Source organism: Lampetra fluviatilis, chromosome 3, assembly GCF_964198595.1.
Source record: "Lampetra fluviatilis chromosome 3, kcLamFluv1.1, whole genome shotgun sequence".
In the NCBI taxonomy this organism is placed as follows: Eukaryota; Metazoa; Chordata; class Hyperoartia; order Petromyzontiformes; family Petromyzontidae; genus Lampetra; species Lampetra fluviatilis.
In genome coordinates, this window is record NC_136277.1 from 22158625 (window position 1) to 22178906 (window position 20282).

At 47.8% G+C, this 20282-nt stretch overlaps 1 protein-coding gene across 8 annotated transcripts in view; it reads right to left on the reverse strand.

Annotated features, from left to right (window-relative positions):
- The window catches only part of LOC144954636 (semaphorin-4A-like), a 169312-nt gene that overhangs the window by 1990 nt on the left and 147040 nt on the right, over positions 1-20282 (reverse strand). For all 8 annotated transcript variants that reach the window (XM_078885100.1, XM_078885104.1, XM_078885091.1 and 5 more), the window contains 14 exons: positions 18607-18705; positions 17899-18010; positions 16759-16875; positions 15551-15696; positions 14462-14634; positions 14002-14146; positions 13184-13385; positions 12102-12217; positions 10988-11151; positions 10052-10110; positions 8853-9332; positions 5164-5460; positions 1960-2169; positions 610-713 (listed from right to left, as the gene is read on the reverse strand). In XM_078885100.1, coding sequence (XP_078741226.1) covers positions 610-713; positions 1960-2169; positions 5164-5460; positions 8853-9332; positions 10052-10110; positions 10988-11151; positions 12102-12217; positions 13184-13385; positions 14002-14146; positions 14462-14634; positions 15551-15696; positions 16759-16875; positions 17899-18010; positions 18607-18705 — 2424 coding nt within the window. The remainder of the gene's footprint in view (positions 1-609; positions 714-1959; positions 2170-5163; positions 5461-8852; positions 9333-10051; positions 10111-10987; positions 11152-12101; positions 12218-13183; positions 13386-14001; positions 14147-14461; positions 14635-15550; positions 15697-16758; positions 16876-17898; positions 18011-18606; positions 18706-20282) is intronic.

A 20282-nucleotide genomic window follows, 5' to 3' on the forward strand; every position in this document is an offset into this window, starting at 1 on the left:
GATATTGATAAATGTGTTGAGTATTCTGGGCTTGTGCACCACTGCCAACGCAGCAGCATTACCAAATAGTAAGTTGGATGTTAATTCATGCATTTGTCTCGCATCAAGGTATGAATTGTACTGAACGGTGAGAGTTAAAAAAAAAATATCTGCGGGAGGTCTGTGACTCCAATATACCTTATACATGATACGAGCAAAATAAAAACATGTTCTTAGAAACAAATGTGCCTTAATAAACACGTAATCATGTCCTGCATGTGTAATACTTAATCATCGTTATGCACTGAACTATCCCACAATGGGAATATGAGCAGTGCATTTTGGACGTGCATTTACTTTCAAGGCAGCATTTGCTTCCCAATAGAGACAATCAATATTCCATATATAAATCTGTATTTTGTTATCTGATTAATTTTAAAATGAAAATCAAATTGCGAGCAAGACAATGCATTTAGGCTGAAATAATGGAAAAATATACAGTATTGTAAAATAAATATATAAGTAAGCATGCTGATGCTTTGCCAGAGTATCATTTTTTCTCCCCTCCCTTACACTGGTAGGACAGCAATACAGTTCAGTATTCATCATGGCTTTCCCGTGCAGCCTTACCAAGGCTTTTTTCCAAAGGTGCATCATCTTGGCGTGGTCACGAGCTGCACTTTTCCATCGTACAAACTCCATATTCCATGCATCCTGATAATCTGTGTCAGAGCCTGATCCAGAGTGAAGAGTGCAGTGGCAGAGTTAGTGAATGTACAGCATTCGATAGGGGTGTAATTCTGCACCGGTTCATTGTTTAAAATTGACTCTTAAGACCATGATACCTCTATAGAATTGCGTGTGTAAAAATCAATGTTGTATGTAATGGGTTCAGGTAACCCCACCAGCCACTAGGAGCCACTAACATTAATCGGGTGTTGTAACCATAAAATAGCTGACGTTAAAGTTATCTTGACATAATTCGAAATGAATAGACGTTTTGGTGTCGGTGTCATGGTCCACACTTTCCAACTTCCCAAAAAATACCTGCAAATTACTAATTTGCAATTACACATATCAATCGTCACCCCCGACTGGCAACAAACGCCCACTTGCAGGGACGTGCTGAGTCGTCTTGTGCCACACAGGGACAGCTGCCACTCAGGGTTCCCATGAAATATTTCAGATGTGATGTAAGGCGCTTTGAGTTAGCAACGTATTTAGGCGCCACATAATTATAAAATATATTACAATGGAAATACTTTAATTGAATCTTGCATGGATAGTGACGTTAAATTGTGAAAATGCATTTGATTTCCAGGTAGAGAAGGTGTATTATATATTATCTTTAGTATCCAAACTTACACAAATTTTATGATAAAGCACTTCAGCAGCTACGAGATCAAAACGTATTTTTCAGAGTTAGGAAACACAAGATGCATTTACTTATGTTTATTCGCAATTGAACTTGAGATATTTGATTTACCCATTTTTTTTCATGAATCGAACTACATGGGGCCCGAATACTTTTGCTTGGTTGGCTTATGGCAAACGCTGTAACCTGGTCCTTGCCCCAAAATGGCTTGTTTGGTACAACTAAGGGTGGCAAATGCTACTAATGATTTTCTTGACATATTTTATCTGTAAAATACACCTATGTATGATAGCAAGGTCACTATTATAGCCTTTTTATGACAATAATATCATGAGACGAGGGTACTAAAGTATATTAATAGAAAATTATTTTGGGGGGAAACCACATGTGATATGAATCATCTATGGAATACGACAATAAATATTAAGTGTATAAAAAAAACAGCGTGTAGGCTACACTTTCTGCTCAGTGTGGACACTGCCCATGGTGGGCAATGGTATCATTTTCCACCCCAGATGGTGCCAACCAACCAAACCACTTGGCTCACGGGCTAATTGCAGAGCGCGCACGTTCACGGGAGGACACCTGCTGGGCGCCTGGCTCACCTGCCCGTCGTACGAGCGCACTCGAGGACTTGGCCTGCCCCCGACAACGAGCGGAGCAGGTGTACGTCACGTCCCCCGGCGCCGCGTCTCTCAGCCAGGACGTGGCGACGGCGAGGGAGCCTCCGTGCGAGGGGACAACGTCCACGTGGTAGTCCACTCTGCTGAGCTGCTGGCCGTCGCGCGCCCACGTGACGGAGAGCTCCGGAGGACCTGTGTGCACGCGTGTGCAGGGCCGATCGGCCCGTGAGGACTCCACGCTGCGAGCGGCGGTGTTGGGCCGTTGTGCATCTTAAGCTGTGACTACGAAGAATGAACGGAGCTTTCGGATGCCCCCATAGTGTTGGGGTGGAGTGAAGGAGAGGGGGGAGGATAATCAACATCGTTGTCATTACCTGTCCCTTCTGTTAGCTCATTGGTGATGATGGGACTGAACAAATTTACGCTGTGGTTCTTTTTCTTTTCCCAGTATCACTGGCTCCGCTGAATACTGAATTGGCTTAGTTAGTATTCTTTCCATTTTTTGTTCCGATTTTTTGCTGGGTTGCCAGAGGCAAAGTTTGATGAAGAAACGTCTATAGCAAACGTTTTTGGGGGGTTAAATTGCATAAACATAAGCCTCTTTAAATCCGCCACCACCCGACACAGCCCATTTAACGTCTACGGATTAACAACTGGGAATAACATTAGTGCAGCGTAATATTTTCTTAATTGGGAATTCAGAAATACTTAGTCATCGCAACACTAAACCCACACATTGAGCACTTTTCAACCAAACTTTCTTTAAATCTGTCATGCGCAGGCCAAAATAAACAACTCAGAGCTGATGTGGTGATGCAAGCAATAATGTGCGCACTTTCAGTTTGTCGGTATGACAAGCTGGAAACACGACTCAATGAACGGAGAGAAACGCAAAGCGAGGTGGGGTGTATAGTGGAGAGATTACTGCACGTGGGTTAAATGACAAAAACAATGATGCAAGCACTCCAGTGATGACATCACCGCACTCCCACGTGTGGCTCATGCGGCAAGGAGAGACGGAATCGGGTCACGTGTTCCTTCAGACGCGCGTCTCATGAGCACCGCTTGTTGTAGTGCCCAAGGGGTTAGAGGGGGGGCTGATCTGTTCAGTTTAGCTGCGTAAATATTTTGATTCGCCACGGCGGTGGATCTTTGCGTTACATATTGCAAATGTGAAAGTGGTTTCCAGTTAAAATGAGTGAGAACCGTGGCCCAGGGGTGGGCGTCCCATTGTTCTACAGCGAGGGCCAAGCGTAGGCTTGAATGTTTGGGTAAACAGTCGACATGTAAGGGGCCGTCCATAAATGACGTCACGCGATTTTGGACGATTTTTGACCCCCCCCCCCTAGTCACACGGCGTCGCAAAAAGTCAGACCCCCCCCTCAAATGACGTCACAAAGCTCTGCCCCCCCCCCCAAAATAAAACATGCTTCAAATCGCTTTAAACTATTATCATTGTAGTGCATATTTAATGTGGCGCTGCACTCTGATATTGTAAGAAAAAACATGTATTACTGGTAGGAACCTCCTGGTTACACCAGCCCACAGGGGATTATTGTGTCCGTTCGTCCATCGTGCAGGGAGGGGCTGGGTGGAGAGGGAGGGGCTGGGTGGGGAGGGGCTGGGTGGGGAGGGTGGGGCTGGGTGGGGAGGGGCTGCTCACCCCGTGGTGTCAGCCCCTATAAAACTCAACGTTTAACCTACTCACGCCGGCTTGTGCCCGCCCTCACAGTCGGCCATATTTGCGGAATACACCACACCGCCATTGACCCCGGCCATTGACCGAGCAACCCAACGTTCCTACCAGTTCCATTCGCAGGAATGTGTTAAAAAGTATATTTAATTAAGTAGAACGTTCTAGATTTGAAGTTTTCGTGACTGCAATGATCCATACTCTTTGGTATTTTCGGTAAAGTCACGTAGGTTAAAAAAAGAAAAAACAAATAAATCACGACAGTAGTTTTGCTGTGACGGTTCCACCTGAAGACGGAAGCTTGTGTTGCCTCCTAAACGTCGTGATTTAATTTATTTTCTTTTTCTTTTTTTAACCTATGCGACTTTACCGAAAAAAAACAAAAAGTAGAACGTGTTGTCTATTTTTATTTAAAGTTGCGCATTTTATGTGACGTCACATTCTCAACCCCCCCCCCTTCGTCACACATCGTCACAAATGTACAACCCCCCCCACCTTAGGTGCGTGACGTCATTTATGGACGGCCCAAACAAGGCGCAACCCCTCAACAATTTGATGAATTGTCATCGCTCAGCTTCGTTATCACAATTTAAGCTCCTGTTTTGGCTCCTTGTTTTACCGTCTCTATTTGTGGCATATTATTTAGATTTTTTTTAACAAATGTCTTTGCTCAGTCAGCCCAAACGTGACATGACCATATTATTTGCATATAATTTACAATAAACGAACAATCAATTCTCACACGCACAGTTTGACGCACGTATCATGAGCATAACAATCAATTTGAATCGAAGAAGCGATCTAGTATTTCAAGCCAAGCCATGAGTAACCATATACAAGCCAAAATGTGTCTTGAACAGCAAAAGGAGAACGGGAATCCCAGCATGCTTTGCATGTCACAGCATGACATTTTGACATTTGTTTCTGGCCTGCAAGCATTTTTTTGGCGGTTGAATTACTGAAGATGCTACCATGAGTGGCGGAATTGGGTCACATGTTGCTGGAGACTCGTCTCACGAGCTCCCTCTGTTGCAGTGCCAGCACCGACTTGGGGGAATGCTGTGAAAAAAAGCCTCTTTAACTGAATTGCGACAATTCATCACATTTCTGGGATGTCGAATCTTTAATTTCATTTCTAATGGAAAGCCACTAAAAATTACTGTCAATTTGTCTGGCGTGTAGAAAGTGGTTGTGATATTTAATAGAAATAAACAGTTGTTTTTCGAAAACACATTCACTGCTTCCCAGTTGGCAACGGGGAAGGAGTTTGCATTGATGTCCAGAGCAAAATGTCCTTTTGTCCCCCCCCCCCATGTCCACCATACAAGAAGGGGGGGGGGGGCTAGAGAAAGCACTTCAATTTCGTGAGCAAATCTTTACCCCATCTCCCACCCCCCCCCACCCCCGACGCCTCGCCACTACACGAGACGCGGCACTAGAGCAGGGGAGGTAGGGGGCGGCACGGCGAGGCGGCAAGGTGAAGCGGCGCTTACCGCTGGCGCGGCAGAACAGGTGCACAGGCTGCACGCCGCACCAACTCTGGTTCTGCTCAGAGAGGAGCGGCGGCAGCAGCGTCACCGGCGGCGGCGGCAGCGCCGGGCGCTCCGCCCCGAGGGGCCCTTTGGAGGACGCGAAGATGACGGCGGCCGCCGCCACCGCCGCCGGGTCCACGGACGGAGCGGCAGAGGAGGAGGAGAGGCGCAGTCGAGCCGCGTTAGAGCCGAGGGTGGCATGAGGTAGTGCGAAGGAGACAGAAGATGATGAGGATGAAGAAGAGGAGGAGGAGCGAGCTGGAAAAAGGCGGCAGGCAAGAGGACAGGGGGATGGCAAACAGAGAGGGAGAGACACAAAAGTGCGCAGTGAGAATCTGAAACAGGGAACGGCACTCAGAAAAACGATGCAGCGTTCCCCACTGGTTGCATGCAAAGTAAAGTGATAATAAACAGGCAAAAAGATGTCTTAAACAGGAAAACATAACAGGAATTCTCAGCGTGCTTTGCGCTCTTGAGAAAGCGTCGTGTTATATTCGAGGTCAGGTCATTCGGTGAGTTACTCGAGCAACAGAAAATAACGACGCTTTTGGTTTACAGCTTTAAAAAAAAGTTATTTTATAAACAAACAAAAAAAGGGTAGCGACCGTTTTTGAATTGAAAAAAGACGGTGGTTTTACATTCCTCGGTATACGAACAAATAAGCCCAAAACAAAAATTACATGGGAGAGTTCTGGAAAAAAAGGTTTTATTTTAAAAATTAAAAATAAGGAACTGTACAGACAAGCTTTAACTCGTTCACAATTCACATCTCACTTACCATTTGATTTTAATACGATACATAGCAATTGTATTATGACCTGCACCCCCACCCCTCCTTCTCCAACCCCTGCCTCAGACCCACCCAATAAATTTCCTCAAAAAATGTTTTCCCATTGCAGAATTGTGTGATGACAGTTTGCAGTTTTTTGTTTGTTTGTTCCAAGCCTGTTAAGTGCTAATTATAACTACGAAAACGTATGTTGCTCCTCCCCTTAATTCTTGCTGTTTTACAGACCCACAAGGTCGACAAAAAATACTTTCAGACATATTGGCAAAAAGCACCCGGTCCCAATTTGTAAAGTACAGTTACGGTAATTAAATTTTCCCACGATTGATTAATTTAACAAAATAAAGGCATAAAAACAATGGCCCTTTCAACCATGATGTCTGGACAACCACTCCACTCGGTACCCAGTGTTTCACGAGCCCGTGTGTATGCAGGACTATACCCCGCGCAAATTTTTGATTTACTCGGAACTGTGCACATTTTTTATTGAACATGTTTAAAGTTTAAAAACTATCAAAACACGAAAAAAATGTTTTACTTATAGTCCAGTTAACACTGCAGCAAGAGTGCTCGACTCACAGTCAGAAGGTTGAAAGTAAAATTCCTTGCTGGGGTGGAGGACCCAGGCCAACAGCTCTCTGGGGTAATTAAAATGACTGCCACAGAAGTCAACAGCAGCCATCCTGTGTTGAGACAGGCCCCTGCCATAGAAACGTGGAATTTTCACCATTGGCCAAGGACCACCATCGGAGATGAGTACCGTCCCAAGATAACACAACCGACTGACAAAAACGGCGATTCGCTTAAAATATTCACTCGATTGAACACGCGACGTTATTTTCCCGTGAATTGGCGACACGACGGTCAAACCCACATGCTTTAAACCTTTGTGATGTAGTGCGCAAAAAAATAATTTGACGTGGAAAAACAAGCGAGGTGAACAAAGGTGCAGGTTTCCAGCGACGCAACACCCATTGCAGTGCTCCTGCGAGGCGGCGCAATTCAGATCGCGCCACCTTCCCACCCGTCGCGGTGCATGAACACCGCTCTCGGCGTGGCCATGCACGTGAAACACAACAAAGGGAATGGGCCGCGTTCAACACTGCGGCGTGGGCAAGCGGACACCAAAAGCATTGTGCAACTAAGCGTCTGTCAAAAAGCACGTGCACATTTACACAACCCCGTAATGCCTGGACGGTTGATTAAAGGATGGTTCAAGGACTCTGTGTGTGGCTGCCAGCAGTGGTGAACATCACATTGGCTGGCGAGTCCCTGGTTCTCGATGGGCATTGCGCAATGCTGAGCTATGCAAGTATGTGCCACTGTAGGAGAGGAGCAGCTTCCTGCTTGGCAGGAACCCACATTTATTAAATTTGCCACGGGCTCCACAACACAATGTGTGTTAGGAGTTGGCCAATCAAATATCCAGTCCCTCCCCCACCCACACCTCTCCACATTGCCCACGACACAAAAACAATACTTCAATTCTGGAAGCTCCAAAAAAACACGCAAACACACACAGGCACTAAGGGGCAGCATTCTTATACATATGGTGGCAAAATTCAAAAGTGAAGGCGCAGGCGAGAGAGATGGCAAGTCCTTCAGAGAATCAAACTAAGGTGCACGGATGTGTTACTTGTCCAGACGTTCAAGCAATGGAACGCCTTTAACAAAGCCAGGAGGAGGCTCTTACAAAAAAATGCACACACACACACACTGTCGGCCAAAAGATTTATCTTTTTTTTCTTGTCATAAAAATTAAATTATACACTTACCACTTTGCTTGCCCTAAAAAAAAACACACATAGCTGCCCTAAATGTGAAAATGTACACTTCAATGAAAGGCGACTTGCCGAAATGCAACCCAAGCGAGCTCCGTGATTGACAACGAGTGCAGAAGACAGCGATTCTCATCCTATGAAAACCAATGACAGTTAAGAAGGAAAAAGTTATGTTTCGGCAAACAGTGTCAAAATGAATGAGCAGTTGCTAAAAAAAGATCAACTCAATACGTTTCATCAATCGTTGTTTGTTATCACCTATCTGTTGAAATGAAATAGATTCTGTGCTGCTTTAATTTTCAGTTCCGAATAACCTCAAAATACAGGATTTCACTTTAAGGTCATCACAGAGTAACTGTTGTACATACAGCCTTATGGCTTGCGATTCTCAATAATAATGATTTGAAAATCAGTTGCAAGGTGTTTCCGTCTTCGTGCCCTTCTTGCTTCTTTTGTTAAAAAAAGGATAAAAGTCTCATTCGCGTAGCACAAAGTTTTAAAGCTGCCGGTTGAAAAGTTTATTAATCAACCTTTGCAAATCCAGAATTCTAATCCATCTCCTCATTGCCGACAAGACCCAGAGCGTGAGCCCAGCCGAAGTTCAACACAGGATTAGTCAGTTTCTTGGCAGTTGCGTGAAATGCGACCAAGCACACTGTTCCGTTCCGCGACTCCACGCGTTTCTTCGTCTCACTGCCGCCGCTACGCCTGCGATTCGTTTAAAGCCGGCGTTCCAATGAGTGGCGACTTCGTGTCGGGGTCCATGTTTATGCAGTGGGTGGGCGACCGCACCGGCGTGACCGCATCTGCCCGGTTCTGCCCGGCCTTGGTGCCGTGCGGCGTGCAAGGCCGCTCGGGCATCTCGCAGTGCACCAGCCGTGCCACGCGCTTCTTGCACTCGCGCGCGCGGTGCACCACGAACAGCAGCAGCAGCACGTTGACGGCCAACGAGACAGCCAGGGCCACCACCATGCCCACACCCTCGCTGCCCGACTGCGCCTGCATTTGCGTCTGCGGTCTGATTACAACCTCAGGCGTCTCCTCCCGAGTACGTGACAACGACTTTGATCTTTTGCCATTACCTGCGTTCTCGTCGCCGGAGCCCGCGGTGGTGCTGGGCGCCATAGCAGTGGGCGCGACGGAGGCGTTGTTCCTGGTCATCTCGTCCAGCCCCGAACCGTCTAAGTCGGAATTCTTGTGCACCGCGGGGGTGATCTCGGTGACAGGCGTGGTGGTGGTGGTGGTGGTGGTGGTAGGCACGGTTGTGGTGGGCACGGTGGTGGTGGTGGTGGTAGTCGTTGTGGTCGGCGGCATGCGAACGTTGAAGCTCGCCATAGCGCGCCTGAAGCCGCCCTCGAGCGTGTAGCAGATGTAGGAGCCGACGGATTGGGGCCCGGGCGAGGACAGCAGCAGCCCAACGCGGGGATAGACAGTGTAGGCCACCTCCTGCGAGGTCAGCTGCCTGCTGTCGCGCTCCCACTGCTCTGTCGCGAGGTTAGAGGGTGGCGTGCAGCGCAGGAGCAGCGGCAAGCCCGCCTGGATCCTCACCTCCTTTTCCTCCACTGCGGTCAAGCACAGGGAAAATAGAGCAGCACTATTTGAAGCAGAATTCAATTCAAGAAGTTTGTCTCGCTGCTCAAATGAGCGACGCAATGGTGTCAATTTCTATTGAATGCCCCAGAGCTCGTGGTGGCAATTCTGCATTCTGATTGCATGGATTAGTCTATCCACATGACCCACTGGTGAGTTCTAACGAAGCAGTATTTACTTTAACAACCCTGGACAAATGCTCAGTTAACTTTGAACCAAATGACCGTATTTTAAAATCGTGAACTTTCAAGTTGTAAGTCAAGTGCCCCAACCACAGCTTGGTGACAAAGAAAACAGAGCAGTTGAATTAAGCGATGTGGTTCCTCCAAAATATAATTCCTGTAATGATCATCACTTGAACTAAATTCACATGTATCCGCAGTAACGGTTTAGTTCAGTACAAGTCTAGTGATGAGATTGGGTGCATTTTCCAGGTGATTTGGTCATCGGTACTAATGCATAGTTCCGTTATAAATAAGGTTAAAATGAAAACCAGGGCTTTCTTGCGAGACATTCTACCTGCCTTGATGATCAATAGCCCGCTTAAATGACCAATTAAACGTCGGAATAACAAGACATGTGTATAATAGAACATTGTATCGCTTGTGTGGTTGTGGCTAAAGTGTCAACGCTCCCAGATGTCTCTTTCCAAACCACGAAGACTCCCGTACCTCATGCGCTTTCGACTCACCTGGGTCAGCGGGACAAAGGCTGCTTGCGTTCGCACGTTCAATGTCCTGAATCCACGTGCTGCGAGGCAGACGACAGGCAGCAATAAGTCACGTGCAGTCATGTGAGGGGGGGAGGGGGGGACGCGTCGCTCCAGTGAAAAGACCGTTCTCCAAATGTTTGCCTTCGTCTCCCCGAATAGTTTGTGCAAGAGGCCTAATCACAGTGACGTTCGGATATCCCACGATTGAGAGAGCGGTGGCGCAGTAATTAGCACAACATTACTTTATTTATTTTACCAGGCAATAAGGCCCACTGAGCTCTAAAGCTCTTTTTCAGAAGCGACCTGGCCATAAGTGAAAGCCCAAAGAAGTGACTCATTATGTGCAAATGTATCCACGGGGAGAACATGCAAACTCCAAATATACAGGCAATAGGGTTGGGATCTAACCCATGACCTCCTGTATACCAGGCGAGGTAGTTAACATCTCACCACTACGGCGCACCAGCACACTGCGGTATGAAGCAGTGAGCTAATCACTGCTCCCCTGCTGACAATGTAAACCCACAGCAGCCTATAACATCTGTTTCATGCATGACGGCGGTCACCCATACAAGCGCTATTCAGGATCAATCCTATCAAGATATGACGTGAGCGGGTTCCATTCCGGCCGATTCGGTCACAGTGTTTTGCATCAACAACGAGGTTGAACTTCACCAGTTGTTATATTTTCCGATGCGCCGCCTCCGATCGTGCGAGCGACTGTGCCGAGCCTCACTTGATACAGCAAATCTGGCTGTGACGGTCCCACCTGATGACGGAGACTTGTGTTGCCTCCGAAACGTCGTGATTTTTTATTATTTTATTTTTAAATAATTTTTATTTCATTTTTTTACCTACGTGACTTTACCGAAAAAACTAAGAATATGTGCCGAGCGCATTTGGCCTGTCACTCACGATGCGGGCTCGGCCTCCTGCGTGTCGCGGCAGCGCTCCGACTGCGCGTCCCACGCGCAGTGCGGGTCCCGCGCCAGCACGCAGTCACCGCACGTGGCGTAGGCGCCGCAGTCCGCCACGGGCACCTGCAGCACCGACGACGACGAGCCGACGTACAGCAGGCCCTGCGCCAGCAGCAGCAGCAGCAACAGATGCAGAGGGGGAAGAGCAGTGTTAGCCCACGTTCCCACAACTACTGGGAAGCAAGTTTTATTGGTTGGCTAGACCAGGCAAAATGGGTTGGGTTAATCGGCCAGAATGATCACAGCAGCAAGCCTTATCGGTTTAAGCTGAGCGGGCCGTGTAGCCCGCTCAGATGCCGCACCGACACTCTCCACTGTGTCAAATGCACTGTTTGATGCTCAATGTTCTGCACATTGTTATGAGCATGGCTCGACATCTTTTTGTTGCCGAATGGCTGGCGGGTGGCTGTTGGTGACCCTTTTCACAAGACTCCTCGACAGAAGTCTGTGCTGACAAAGCTGCAACCAGCTTTAGGCAAGGGCACTCATTAATCATCGCGCTTCCTCTTAAACCACAACAGCCAGTGTCTTCTCTAGCCTGTCCCCCATCCGCATCGTCTCATCTATCCAGCTGAACAAAAGCTCACACACCTTGGAAGTAGCTGGGCATGCGGGACTACACGACAAAGCAAATGCAGCTTTGCTCCACAGATGAGTACACTGATGGGACTTGCCTCAATAACACACACACAGAATAACGCACGCACACACAACCCCCCTCATACAGCCATAATGGACTCTTGGAGGAAGTTCTGTAGGCGAGCACCTATGAAGGTCGGCGCAGCACACAAGGAGGTGGGGGGTCCGCACGATGCCCAGCCGCCTTTGTCTCCCCAGTGGTGATGTTTACACAATGAACCAGGTACTCATTTGAGGCCGAGTTGACCTAGGGGAGGCCCAGGATCGTTTCGGATGATCGTCACCGGTGTTGGACATGAGCGGGAATAGAACTCGGGTCGCCGGTTTCGTAGCGCAGTGGGCTAACCGCTACACTCCCGCTCCCCCCAAAACACACACATACACACACAGATAAACGTGCATGTGCAGTATACCTTTTTTTCCAGAAGAAGTAGGCTGTTTATTGATTGGGGCTCTGAGAAAAGCTGCATCTCCTCAATCAGATGCATGTCTCCGTTGACATGTATGGCTTTGTGTAGAGTCCCAGCATCTGAAATTACAGCAAGTACATCCTAATAATTGAACACATAATGATTCAACTCTCCCAGGAAATCCCATGAATTGTCTCTGATTCCGGGGTTAGGATTCAATTTAAGAATCGACTGTTTTATTTTCCAATCTCATTGGCATTTTCTGTTCCAATGTGTTTGTTCCATTAGCTCAAACACAATATTAACAATGCATTTGTATAGTTGAGACATTTTCTGACAATTGATTATTAAATGCGTTCGATGCACAGATCGTGAGAGTAAGAATCGATGTTAATGGAAGAATCGTATCATTGATATATGCCTACTGATCATCGTGAACATCACCAGAGAATACCAACAGACTCTCAACACTCTCTGTGTCACGACTACCTTTAATGTGACATTTATCATCTATCACGGTGAATATGCTAACTCTTCTTAACAGCCATTTGCATGGGAAGAACTCCAGCAAGACATATGCTGTATCACACGTGTGTATGGGTATGATGCATAATCACACTTTATAAGAGTATGTAACAGGTCCAATTAAAATAAAGATAGGCCTTGTTAAATATAAATACGTAATGACGTATATCTATTTATATTTCACAATATAGCACTGCATTAACAAGATCTCACAGTTCAGTCTTGTTAATATTCACTTATTCCCTCGTTACTTTTCAATTGTGCTGCCGTTTATTATCTTACCTTTTTTGTTAAGAAACAACGGCATAAACGCACGCTCGCAACTATTTCGCCGTGACAATATCATCGTTCTTTTTTTAATTAAAAGCCCGTCACTGCCAGGGCCCCTCCACCCAACCGCCGGTGCCAGCACCTCACCTGACCAAGCCTCTACAACGTAGCCCGGCGCTTTGACCACGGAGGTCCGATCGGCCCCCGCTGGCTACCGGCAGGCGCCAACAGCACCGTGGCCCCCACCCCCCACCCTCACCCCCTCACCCCCGGCAGTGGCGGCGACTCACCTGTGGCCATGTACATGACGCGGTGGTCGGCGCCGCCGAGCGAGCGCACGGTCTGCACGGCGAGCTGCGTGTAGCGCGCGTTCGCCGCCACCAGCAGGGGCCGCTGGCCCACGGGCTCCACAGTCTGGTCCACGAGAGGGTGGTCCCTGGCGAAGCTGACCGTGCGGTCCGGCAAGTCCAGGGACGACTGGCCCCTGAGGCACTGCGGGTGGGAAGGGGCGGTGCGGGGCGGTGGGGTGGGGGAAAGATGGGCGACGTAGTCGTTACAGAGGAGGTAAGTATATAAGGAAACCCTGTAATAGAGTTTTGGCGTAAGAATCAAAATGTTACAAGATGCTGGAGAGAAATGAATGTCATGTTGATGCAATATATTAGATATTGGAGACCGTACAGACAAGTCAGACATATTCAGACGGAACATAATAATTTCCCGGTTCAAATCACCAGCATGATTCATGGAAATATATCGACATGGTTTTGGTGGGGGTGGTAAATAAACTCTAGCAAGGTAAAGTGCAGTCCTGCAACTTCCACTCGAGGGAGTTCCAGGGTATTTTGCCTACTCTTCCATGCTACACTCTCTCGATTTGTACAACTCTTAGTTCGACATACGCCACGGGGCAAAACAAAGCCAGTGCTGAATATAATCATGACCCTGAAGCCTGACAATTCAACACCGCATGAAGGACGACGTTGATGATTTACCGTCCGTACATTTCTCCAACACAGGTTGGCCTAGATGAGCATCTACTCCTCCACACTGCCGCATGGATTTGGTCATTGGCGGCGGGTGGTGGTGGTGGTGGTGCTGCACCTACGCTGCCAGGCCGAGGCTCCGGGATGTCCCCCGTGAATGTGGCCCATCTCTGGTCGGGTCCCTTCTGCTCCTTGAAGCGGCCCTGGAACGTCTGCTGCACGTCGGCCATGCTGTAGGCGCACACGGCCGACACGTTCGTGCCCCCACTGAGGAAGAGAGGAGGCGACGCCGCCGTGTACACACGCGCACACACACACAGTTCCGGGTTACTGTCAGTGGTGTTGACTTGCAGTGGCAGTATTTCAATCAATCGATGAAACACATTTATTCTAAAGTCGCATATTACCCACTGAAAGCCTCCCCAGCTGCCGCCTATCACTCAGTCTTGCAACGCAATGATCCATCTCGCTCGTAATAATCTCCTCCGACCCCCTCCCCACTTCCCCTACCCCGAGCCACACGGCCACCCCTGCCGTGCTCAGTGTGAGAGTGTGAACCAGCAGGGAACGTGAGGGTCGTACACTTCGACGGTGAAGACGGCGTAGAAGGTGGTCTGGCCAGGCGCCGTGCGCAGCGTGAACACGTCCTGGATGAGGTTGAAGTGGATGTTGCGCTCGGGGAGCGAGCACTCGAGCTGCGCCTTCTGGAACGATGTCCACATGCGCTGTAGCATGCGCGTACCTCCCACATCTCCCTGCAAACACGGCAAGCCGGTGAGCGTCTCATCGCCCCCCCCCCGAATCACGGGCAACTCACGATGCAACTCTCTGTGGTGCTGTGGTGGCGAGACATTAACTCTCTCCCCTTGTATGCAGGAGGTTATGGGTTTGATCCCGACCCTGACGCCTGTTTATTTGGAATTTATGTTCTTCCCGTGGTCACGTGGATTTTCGTTCGGGTGCTCCGGTTTTTCCCTACACATTTAAAATCAACATGCTGTCTAGAGTGTTTGGCAGCTATTAATGTCCACGTGATAAACCACTTCATCGAGCTATCATTTGTAGCCAGGTCGCTTCTGAAAAAGAGCTAATAGCTCAGCGGGCCTAACCTGGTAAAGTAAAAAATAGTTTATAGTTCTCTCTGTCAACGTGCAGCTGAGCAATGCTCACCGTCCTTTGGCTGCCACTGTCATTAATCACGACCACGGCCCACGCACCAAGCAATACGTTCTGCCCTCCATTAACAGGAACCACATTGGCTGCTTAACATTGACACCACCCCCCCCCGCCCCATTGCCACTTACTCCCATCGTATCGGGAATTGTTACCAAGTCCCTGGATTTACACGCACAACACAAGGCTCGATCACCGGTGATGCACAGCCTGGTACTCATAATGGTTAGCGGCTGGAGTCCCATATACAGCGGTGAGGTACTTATATATATTACTTATATACTTTATTTGTTTATTTTCTCGTGACTTGCTTACCTTTCCTATACTTTGCACTCCCATCGTTGTTTGTATTGCCGTTGTAACTTTCTTACCCACCCCTACTGGACATCTGTGAAAGAGAGCTCCGTAGCTCATCGGATTCCTTCTGCAGTCTCATTAAAGATTCGGATTCAGATTCCGAGGTGCGAGCGCCGAGCACGGCGACGAGGAGCAAGGTACCTTGCAGACGCGGGCGATGCGCGACACCACCACCTTGCTGTAGAACTCAAACTCGCGCGCCGTCTCCGTGAAGAAGAGGTACACCTTGTCGTCCTCGTCGCCCTCGGGATCCTCCTGCACGAACTCCGACCCCACGAATCTCGGCTCTGCAGGCGCACAAAAAAAACGAAACGGCTCATGTCGACGCGTCAGCAAGGGGGCCCTCCCGTCCCCCCCCCCCCCACTGTCACCGGAGAAGTGAATTGCATTGCCGTGGCACCTTTGCACACTTCCACAAGTGAAACCGAATTTTTGTCACTGTACCATCGCTCTCTCTAATACAGCAGTTTAAATATATATTCATATTGTATCTTTGTTACCAGTGAAGAAGTATTGGTGGCTTCTTACGCATAACGCATGTGCTATTAATGGTGGTTGCCAAAGATCACGTGGAAGTTGGCTGTGATACTGAACTGTTTGGGAGCCGGTGGTATTCATTCTGCTGGGTATGGCGTTAAAAACTGCATATGACGATTGTGTGAGGCAACCACCACAATAAACTCTCTCCAATTCAGGTTCAAGAACCCTGGCACGTAGCACGGTGCGGCAAGGTGGGAGACGTGGGAATGGGATGAAGGTAGCTTGCCAAAGACCTGCCTGTGGGCAGACATTTCAAGAAGAACGATATTCTACAATTCTGCAATATTTCTAAAAGCAGTGAGCCTGTGGGTTTGTGCTTAAAGCTCAGCTGACTCCTATAGCTCGGCTGGTCATTGCACTCTTCCCTTATGCTCGATTTCACACCTTGTAAATTTTCACTCACTCATTTTACATAAAATAAAGTGGAGATGACACATCTGAGGATTATCCGCTCCATCCTGAGACCAAAACTACCCTCCGAGTCCCCATGAGCAGCGAGGTCTCGCCGTGCAATTCCACCCACGTGATGTAATGTTACGCGGATAAAATCGGAGAAGATTCCAGAAGTCTTTGCGAGAAACTCTTGGCGCCGTGGCTTTAAGTTAAGAGTCAGGGCCACAGAGAGGGGGTGGGGGAAGCAGGCAGGTGGGTCCAGTTTGCCCTGGGCCACAGATCCAAGGGTGTCTCAGGAAAGGGCTGAGGGTGCCGCAGAGGTTGGGAGGGCTTCGTCTGGCGTTTTTTGTTTGCCTCGGGCCTCCACAAACATTTCAGAGGCCCTGGCGCGAGTGGCAGTGCGAGTGCTGTCCCACCGTAGAGCCAGGACACCAGCAGGTCGGACTTCATGGCGGGCCGGCTGCCCAGGCTGCGCTGAATCACAGGCTCCGTGCCCAGGAAGTTCTTCATCATGGCCGAGTACAGCTCCCCATCTGTTGCAACGAGAAGAAGAGAAAACGAGGTCACGGTGCCGCACAGCAAACAGGAGGGCGCCGTGTGCTCGCTCCTTCGTTCATTCTAGTAATACGGCGCGCTTTGTAATTTCCTGTCATTCTTGATATTTGGTGTGGAGCACAATATATCGACTTATTTCAATTAATCTTATGTTACATTATATTCGTATTAATTACGTGAATTATATAGAGTAGCGGCGCAGTGGTTTGCACGCTGTGCTATGAACCAAATTGTCCGAGTTCGAATCCTGGCTATGGCTAATATCAACAGCACGTGATATGTAAACCAATCCTTGGCGCCCTACTTTCAAGAACCTGATGAATGATATATTGTGGTGAGGACTTCATCCAGAAGTGGATTGAAAATGGATGTAAATTATTATTAAACAGCAATGTTACTGGATTAGGAGAAGGTGAACTTGCTTTCTCAGAAGCGGTCTGGTGACAACAACAAAAGAGAATAAGTCATCTTAGAAAATATTACAATTTATTTATAGGTGATTTAAAAATTCTGGATGTGGATTTACACTGAAACACAAACACTTTGTGTCCTATGAATGAAATCACAGGGCACCTGGCCATTAAAGTCAACTTTACTGCAGAAGCTACGCTTTGGTAATCCTCTACTCAAACTGGTAAGCAGCCAGAATCAAAATCGAAATATCGACTTTTCTGCAGCTGCCACTCAGGCTGCCTCGGCAGCAAACATGCCGATCCCTGAAGGTGTTAATCCATCCGACCACAATAAATAACAGAGTTAATAAAAAGTCGTTAAAAACACATCAGTTGTCTTTCGCAAGCACTCTCGGCGGCATTAGAGTGTGCGACGGCTCAGCGAACCAAGCCGATGAGGTTCAGGGCAGGACCGCGACACGACCGAGTGGCTGCCGTGGTTGCGGCTGCGGGGTAGCAGCGCGGGGGGCGGGGGGCTGGTGGGGTGGGAGGTGGAGGTTGGGAGGGCGGGTGGAGAGGGGGAGGAGGTGGGGGGGGGGCGGCTGGTACCAGCGAGCGTGGCCGTGTATGCCTGCGTGGGGTTGTACGGGGAGCGCCCCCGCCCATCCTCCGTCAGGACCTCGCCTTGAGTCGTCGTCACCAGGGTGAAGTTCTCCTTCTCCTGCGAGTGAAGAGGCTCCTTGGTTATCGTCTCGGATTTAAATGCCATTTCTGGTTTGCGATGGATGGCATCGTAAAGGTGTGAGCGTGTCAAGCGGTGAGCAATATCTGAAGCGGTCACGGACCTTTTGACCACTTCATTCAACCCGTACCGACCAGCGTGGTGAAGTATGGTCAAACAACGCCCACGTGACCGACACTAGGTCACGTCTGATCAAGAAGCTAATAGCTCAGTGCCCTTTACCTGATAATAAAAAACAAGTTTATTTAATGGCTGTCCCACCTGATGACGGAGGCTTGTGTTGCTTCCGAAACGTCGTGATTTGATTGATTTTTATTCTGTTTTTTTATTTTAATTTATTTATTTTAAATATATTTTCATTGTATACCTATGTGACTTTACCGAAATAACTAAAGATTATGGATCATTGCAGTCACGAAAACTTAAGATCTAGATTGAAGTTTATTTAACTTTCTGATCTGCCCCCTACTGGAAATCTGTGAAAAAAAGAGCTTCATAGCTCATCAGATTCCTCCTGCAGTCTAAATAAAGATTCTGATGTAATTGTGAGTGCTATGCGTGTGCAGAAGCCTTACAATGTAGGCACACATTGGATGGAAGGCATACGTCCCACAAACAAAGAGGTGCGTCTCGTTAAGCTCGACAAGCACCCGGATGAAGTTGAAGCACTCCATCTGTAGACGCACACACACACAAAGACAAAGATCCCCCGTATAGCCTATTAACAAACTGTTAGGGCAAGTGCTGTTATAGCGAGCACCTATTAAGGCCAGCATGGCGCACCACGACCGACCACCGCCATCATCTCAGACCACCATAATAGGTATTCATTTGAGGCCAAGTCGACCTAGGGCAAGACCAGAACCGATTCTGATAATCGTCACTGGTGTTGGTGGCCGTGAGCGGAAGTCTGATTTGTGTAAAATGCATTCAGGAAAATAAATGTTAAATTTATGGCCCACTGGTCTTACAGGCTTCATTTTTCCAATTTGTATATTTTTTTGCCGCAATATTTTCGCTTGTTAACCCAGTGCCAAATTGGGTGGAGGGTCGCCTGCAGCCAAACCAATGATGGCAAGGCTAGAAAATAATCGTTGCACGGCGTTTAAAGCCAATGTCGCTGTAAAACATTAATCTACCAAGCCCATAATACACCACAGGATTGAGCTTTCTTTCACCTCACAGATTTAAACACTCCTCATTTTATGTACTAATTATAGGAATTAGTCGAGGCAGAAAATATCTTTATTTCAGCAAAATATTCGTAAGGCTCATCAGCAACTCCACGTACGTCAACATCATTCATCTCCAGAAGAAGTCATTAAATCTATTCACTTGGTTTAAAAATGCGTGAACACACACAAATAAGTTGGTGTGTGTAGTGAGAATGGAATAACATTGTTAACCAAATTAATCAATACTTTGGTCAAAGTCCCTCCCCCACTCCAATGGGCAATGGTCATTTTTTTTCTTTATTGGCAGCCCTTAAGCCAGTGATGGAAATTCCATATTCTGACCGCTGAGGCCAGTCTCTCTAAAGGACAAACACTTTGTCTCTCACAAATTGTACTCATTTTGATAATAGGGTTTGTCCCCTTTTTTCTGGTAACAAAACTAAAACCTTTTTACAAGCATTCATGTCTGCATTAACCACAATACTTGCAGTCCAATGCAAACAAAAAACACTGATGATATTTGCATTGTCCTTGAAACTGATTGGTCCACACCAATGGCCTTCAATCAAGGACAATGCATATATTATCAGTGTGTTTTTTGTTTGCATTTGACTGCAAGTATTGTGGTTAATGCAGACACGAATCCTTGTAAAAAAAGGTTTCAGTTTTGTTGCCAGAAAAAAGGGGAGAAACCCTATTATCATATTTTGGTACTGGCAAAGGAGATCTAATGATGTACTCATTTTATCGCACCTGAATGGATGATTAGGCCGGATGTAACCCCTTGTTAAGAATGTGAACTTATGACGACTGCCACAGTAGAACGCACTGTCAGTGTGACGGGGCTAGATCGCAACTATATTTTTAAGACCACAGCCGAGCAGGTTTGGTGTCCCAGGAATGGCCATGGGCTGTGCTGGCACGAACTGGATCTTGTTCCAAAACTTTTCTGAACTGCAGCTCTGAGTACTTGGCCCATTCTGTTCAGTACCCCCGGCCCCCCGTGGCCTTATTGAGAGATCATAAAACAAAAAAGGCCTTCAACCAATTCTATACCAAGGTAACACCTATTATTG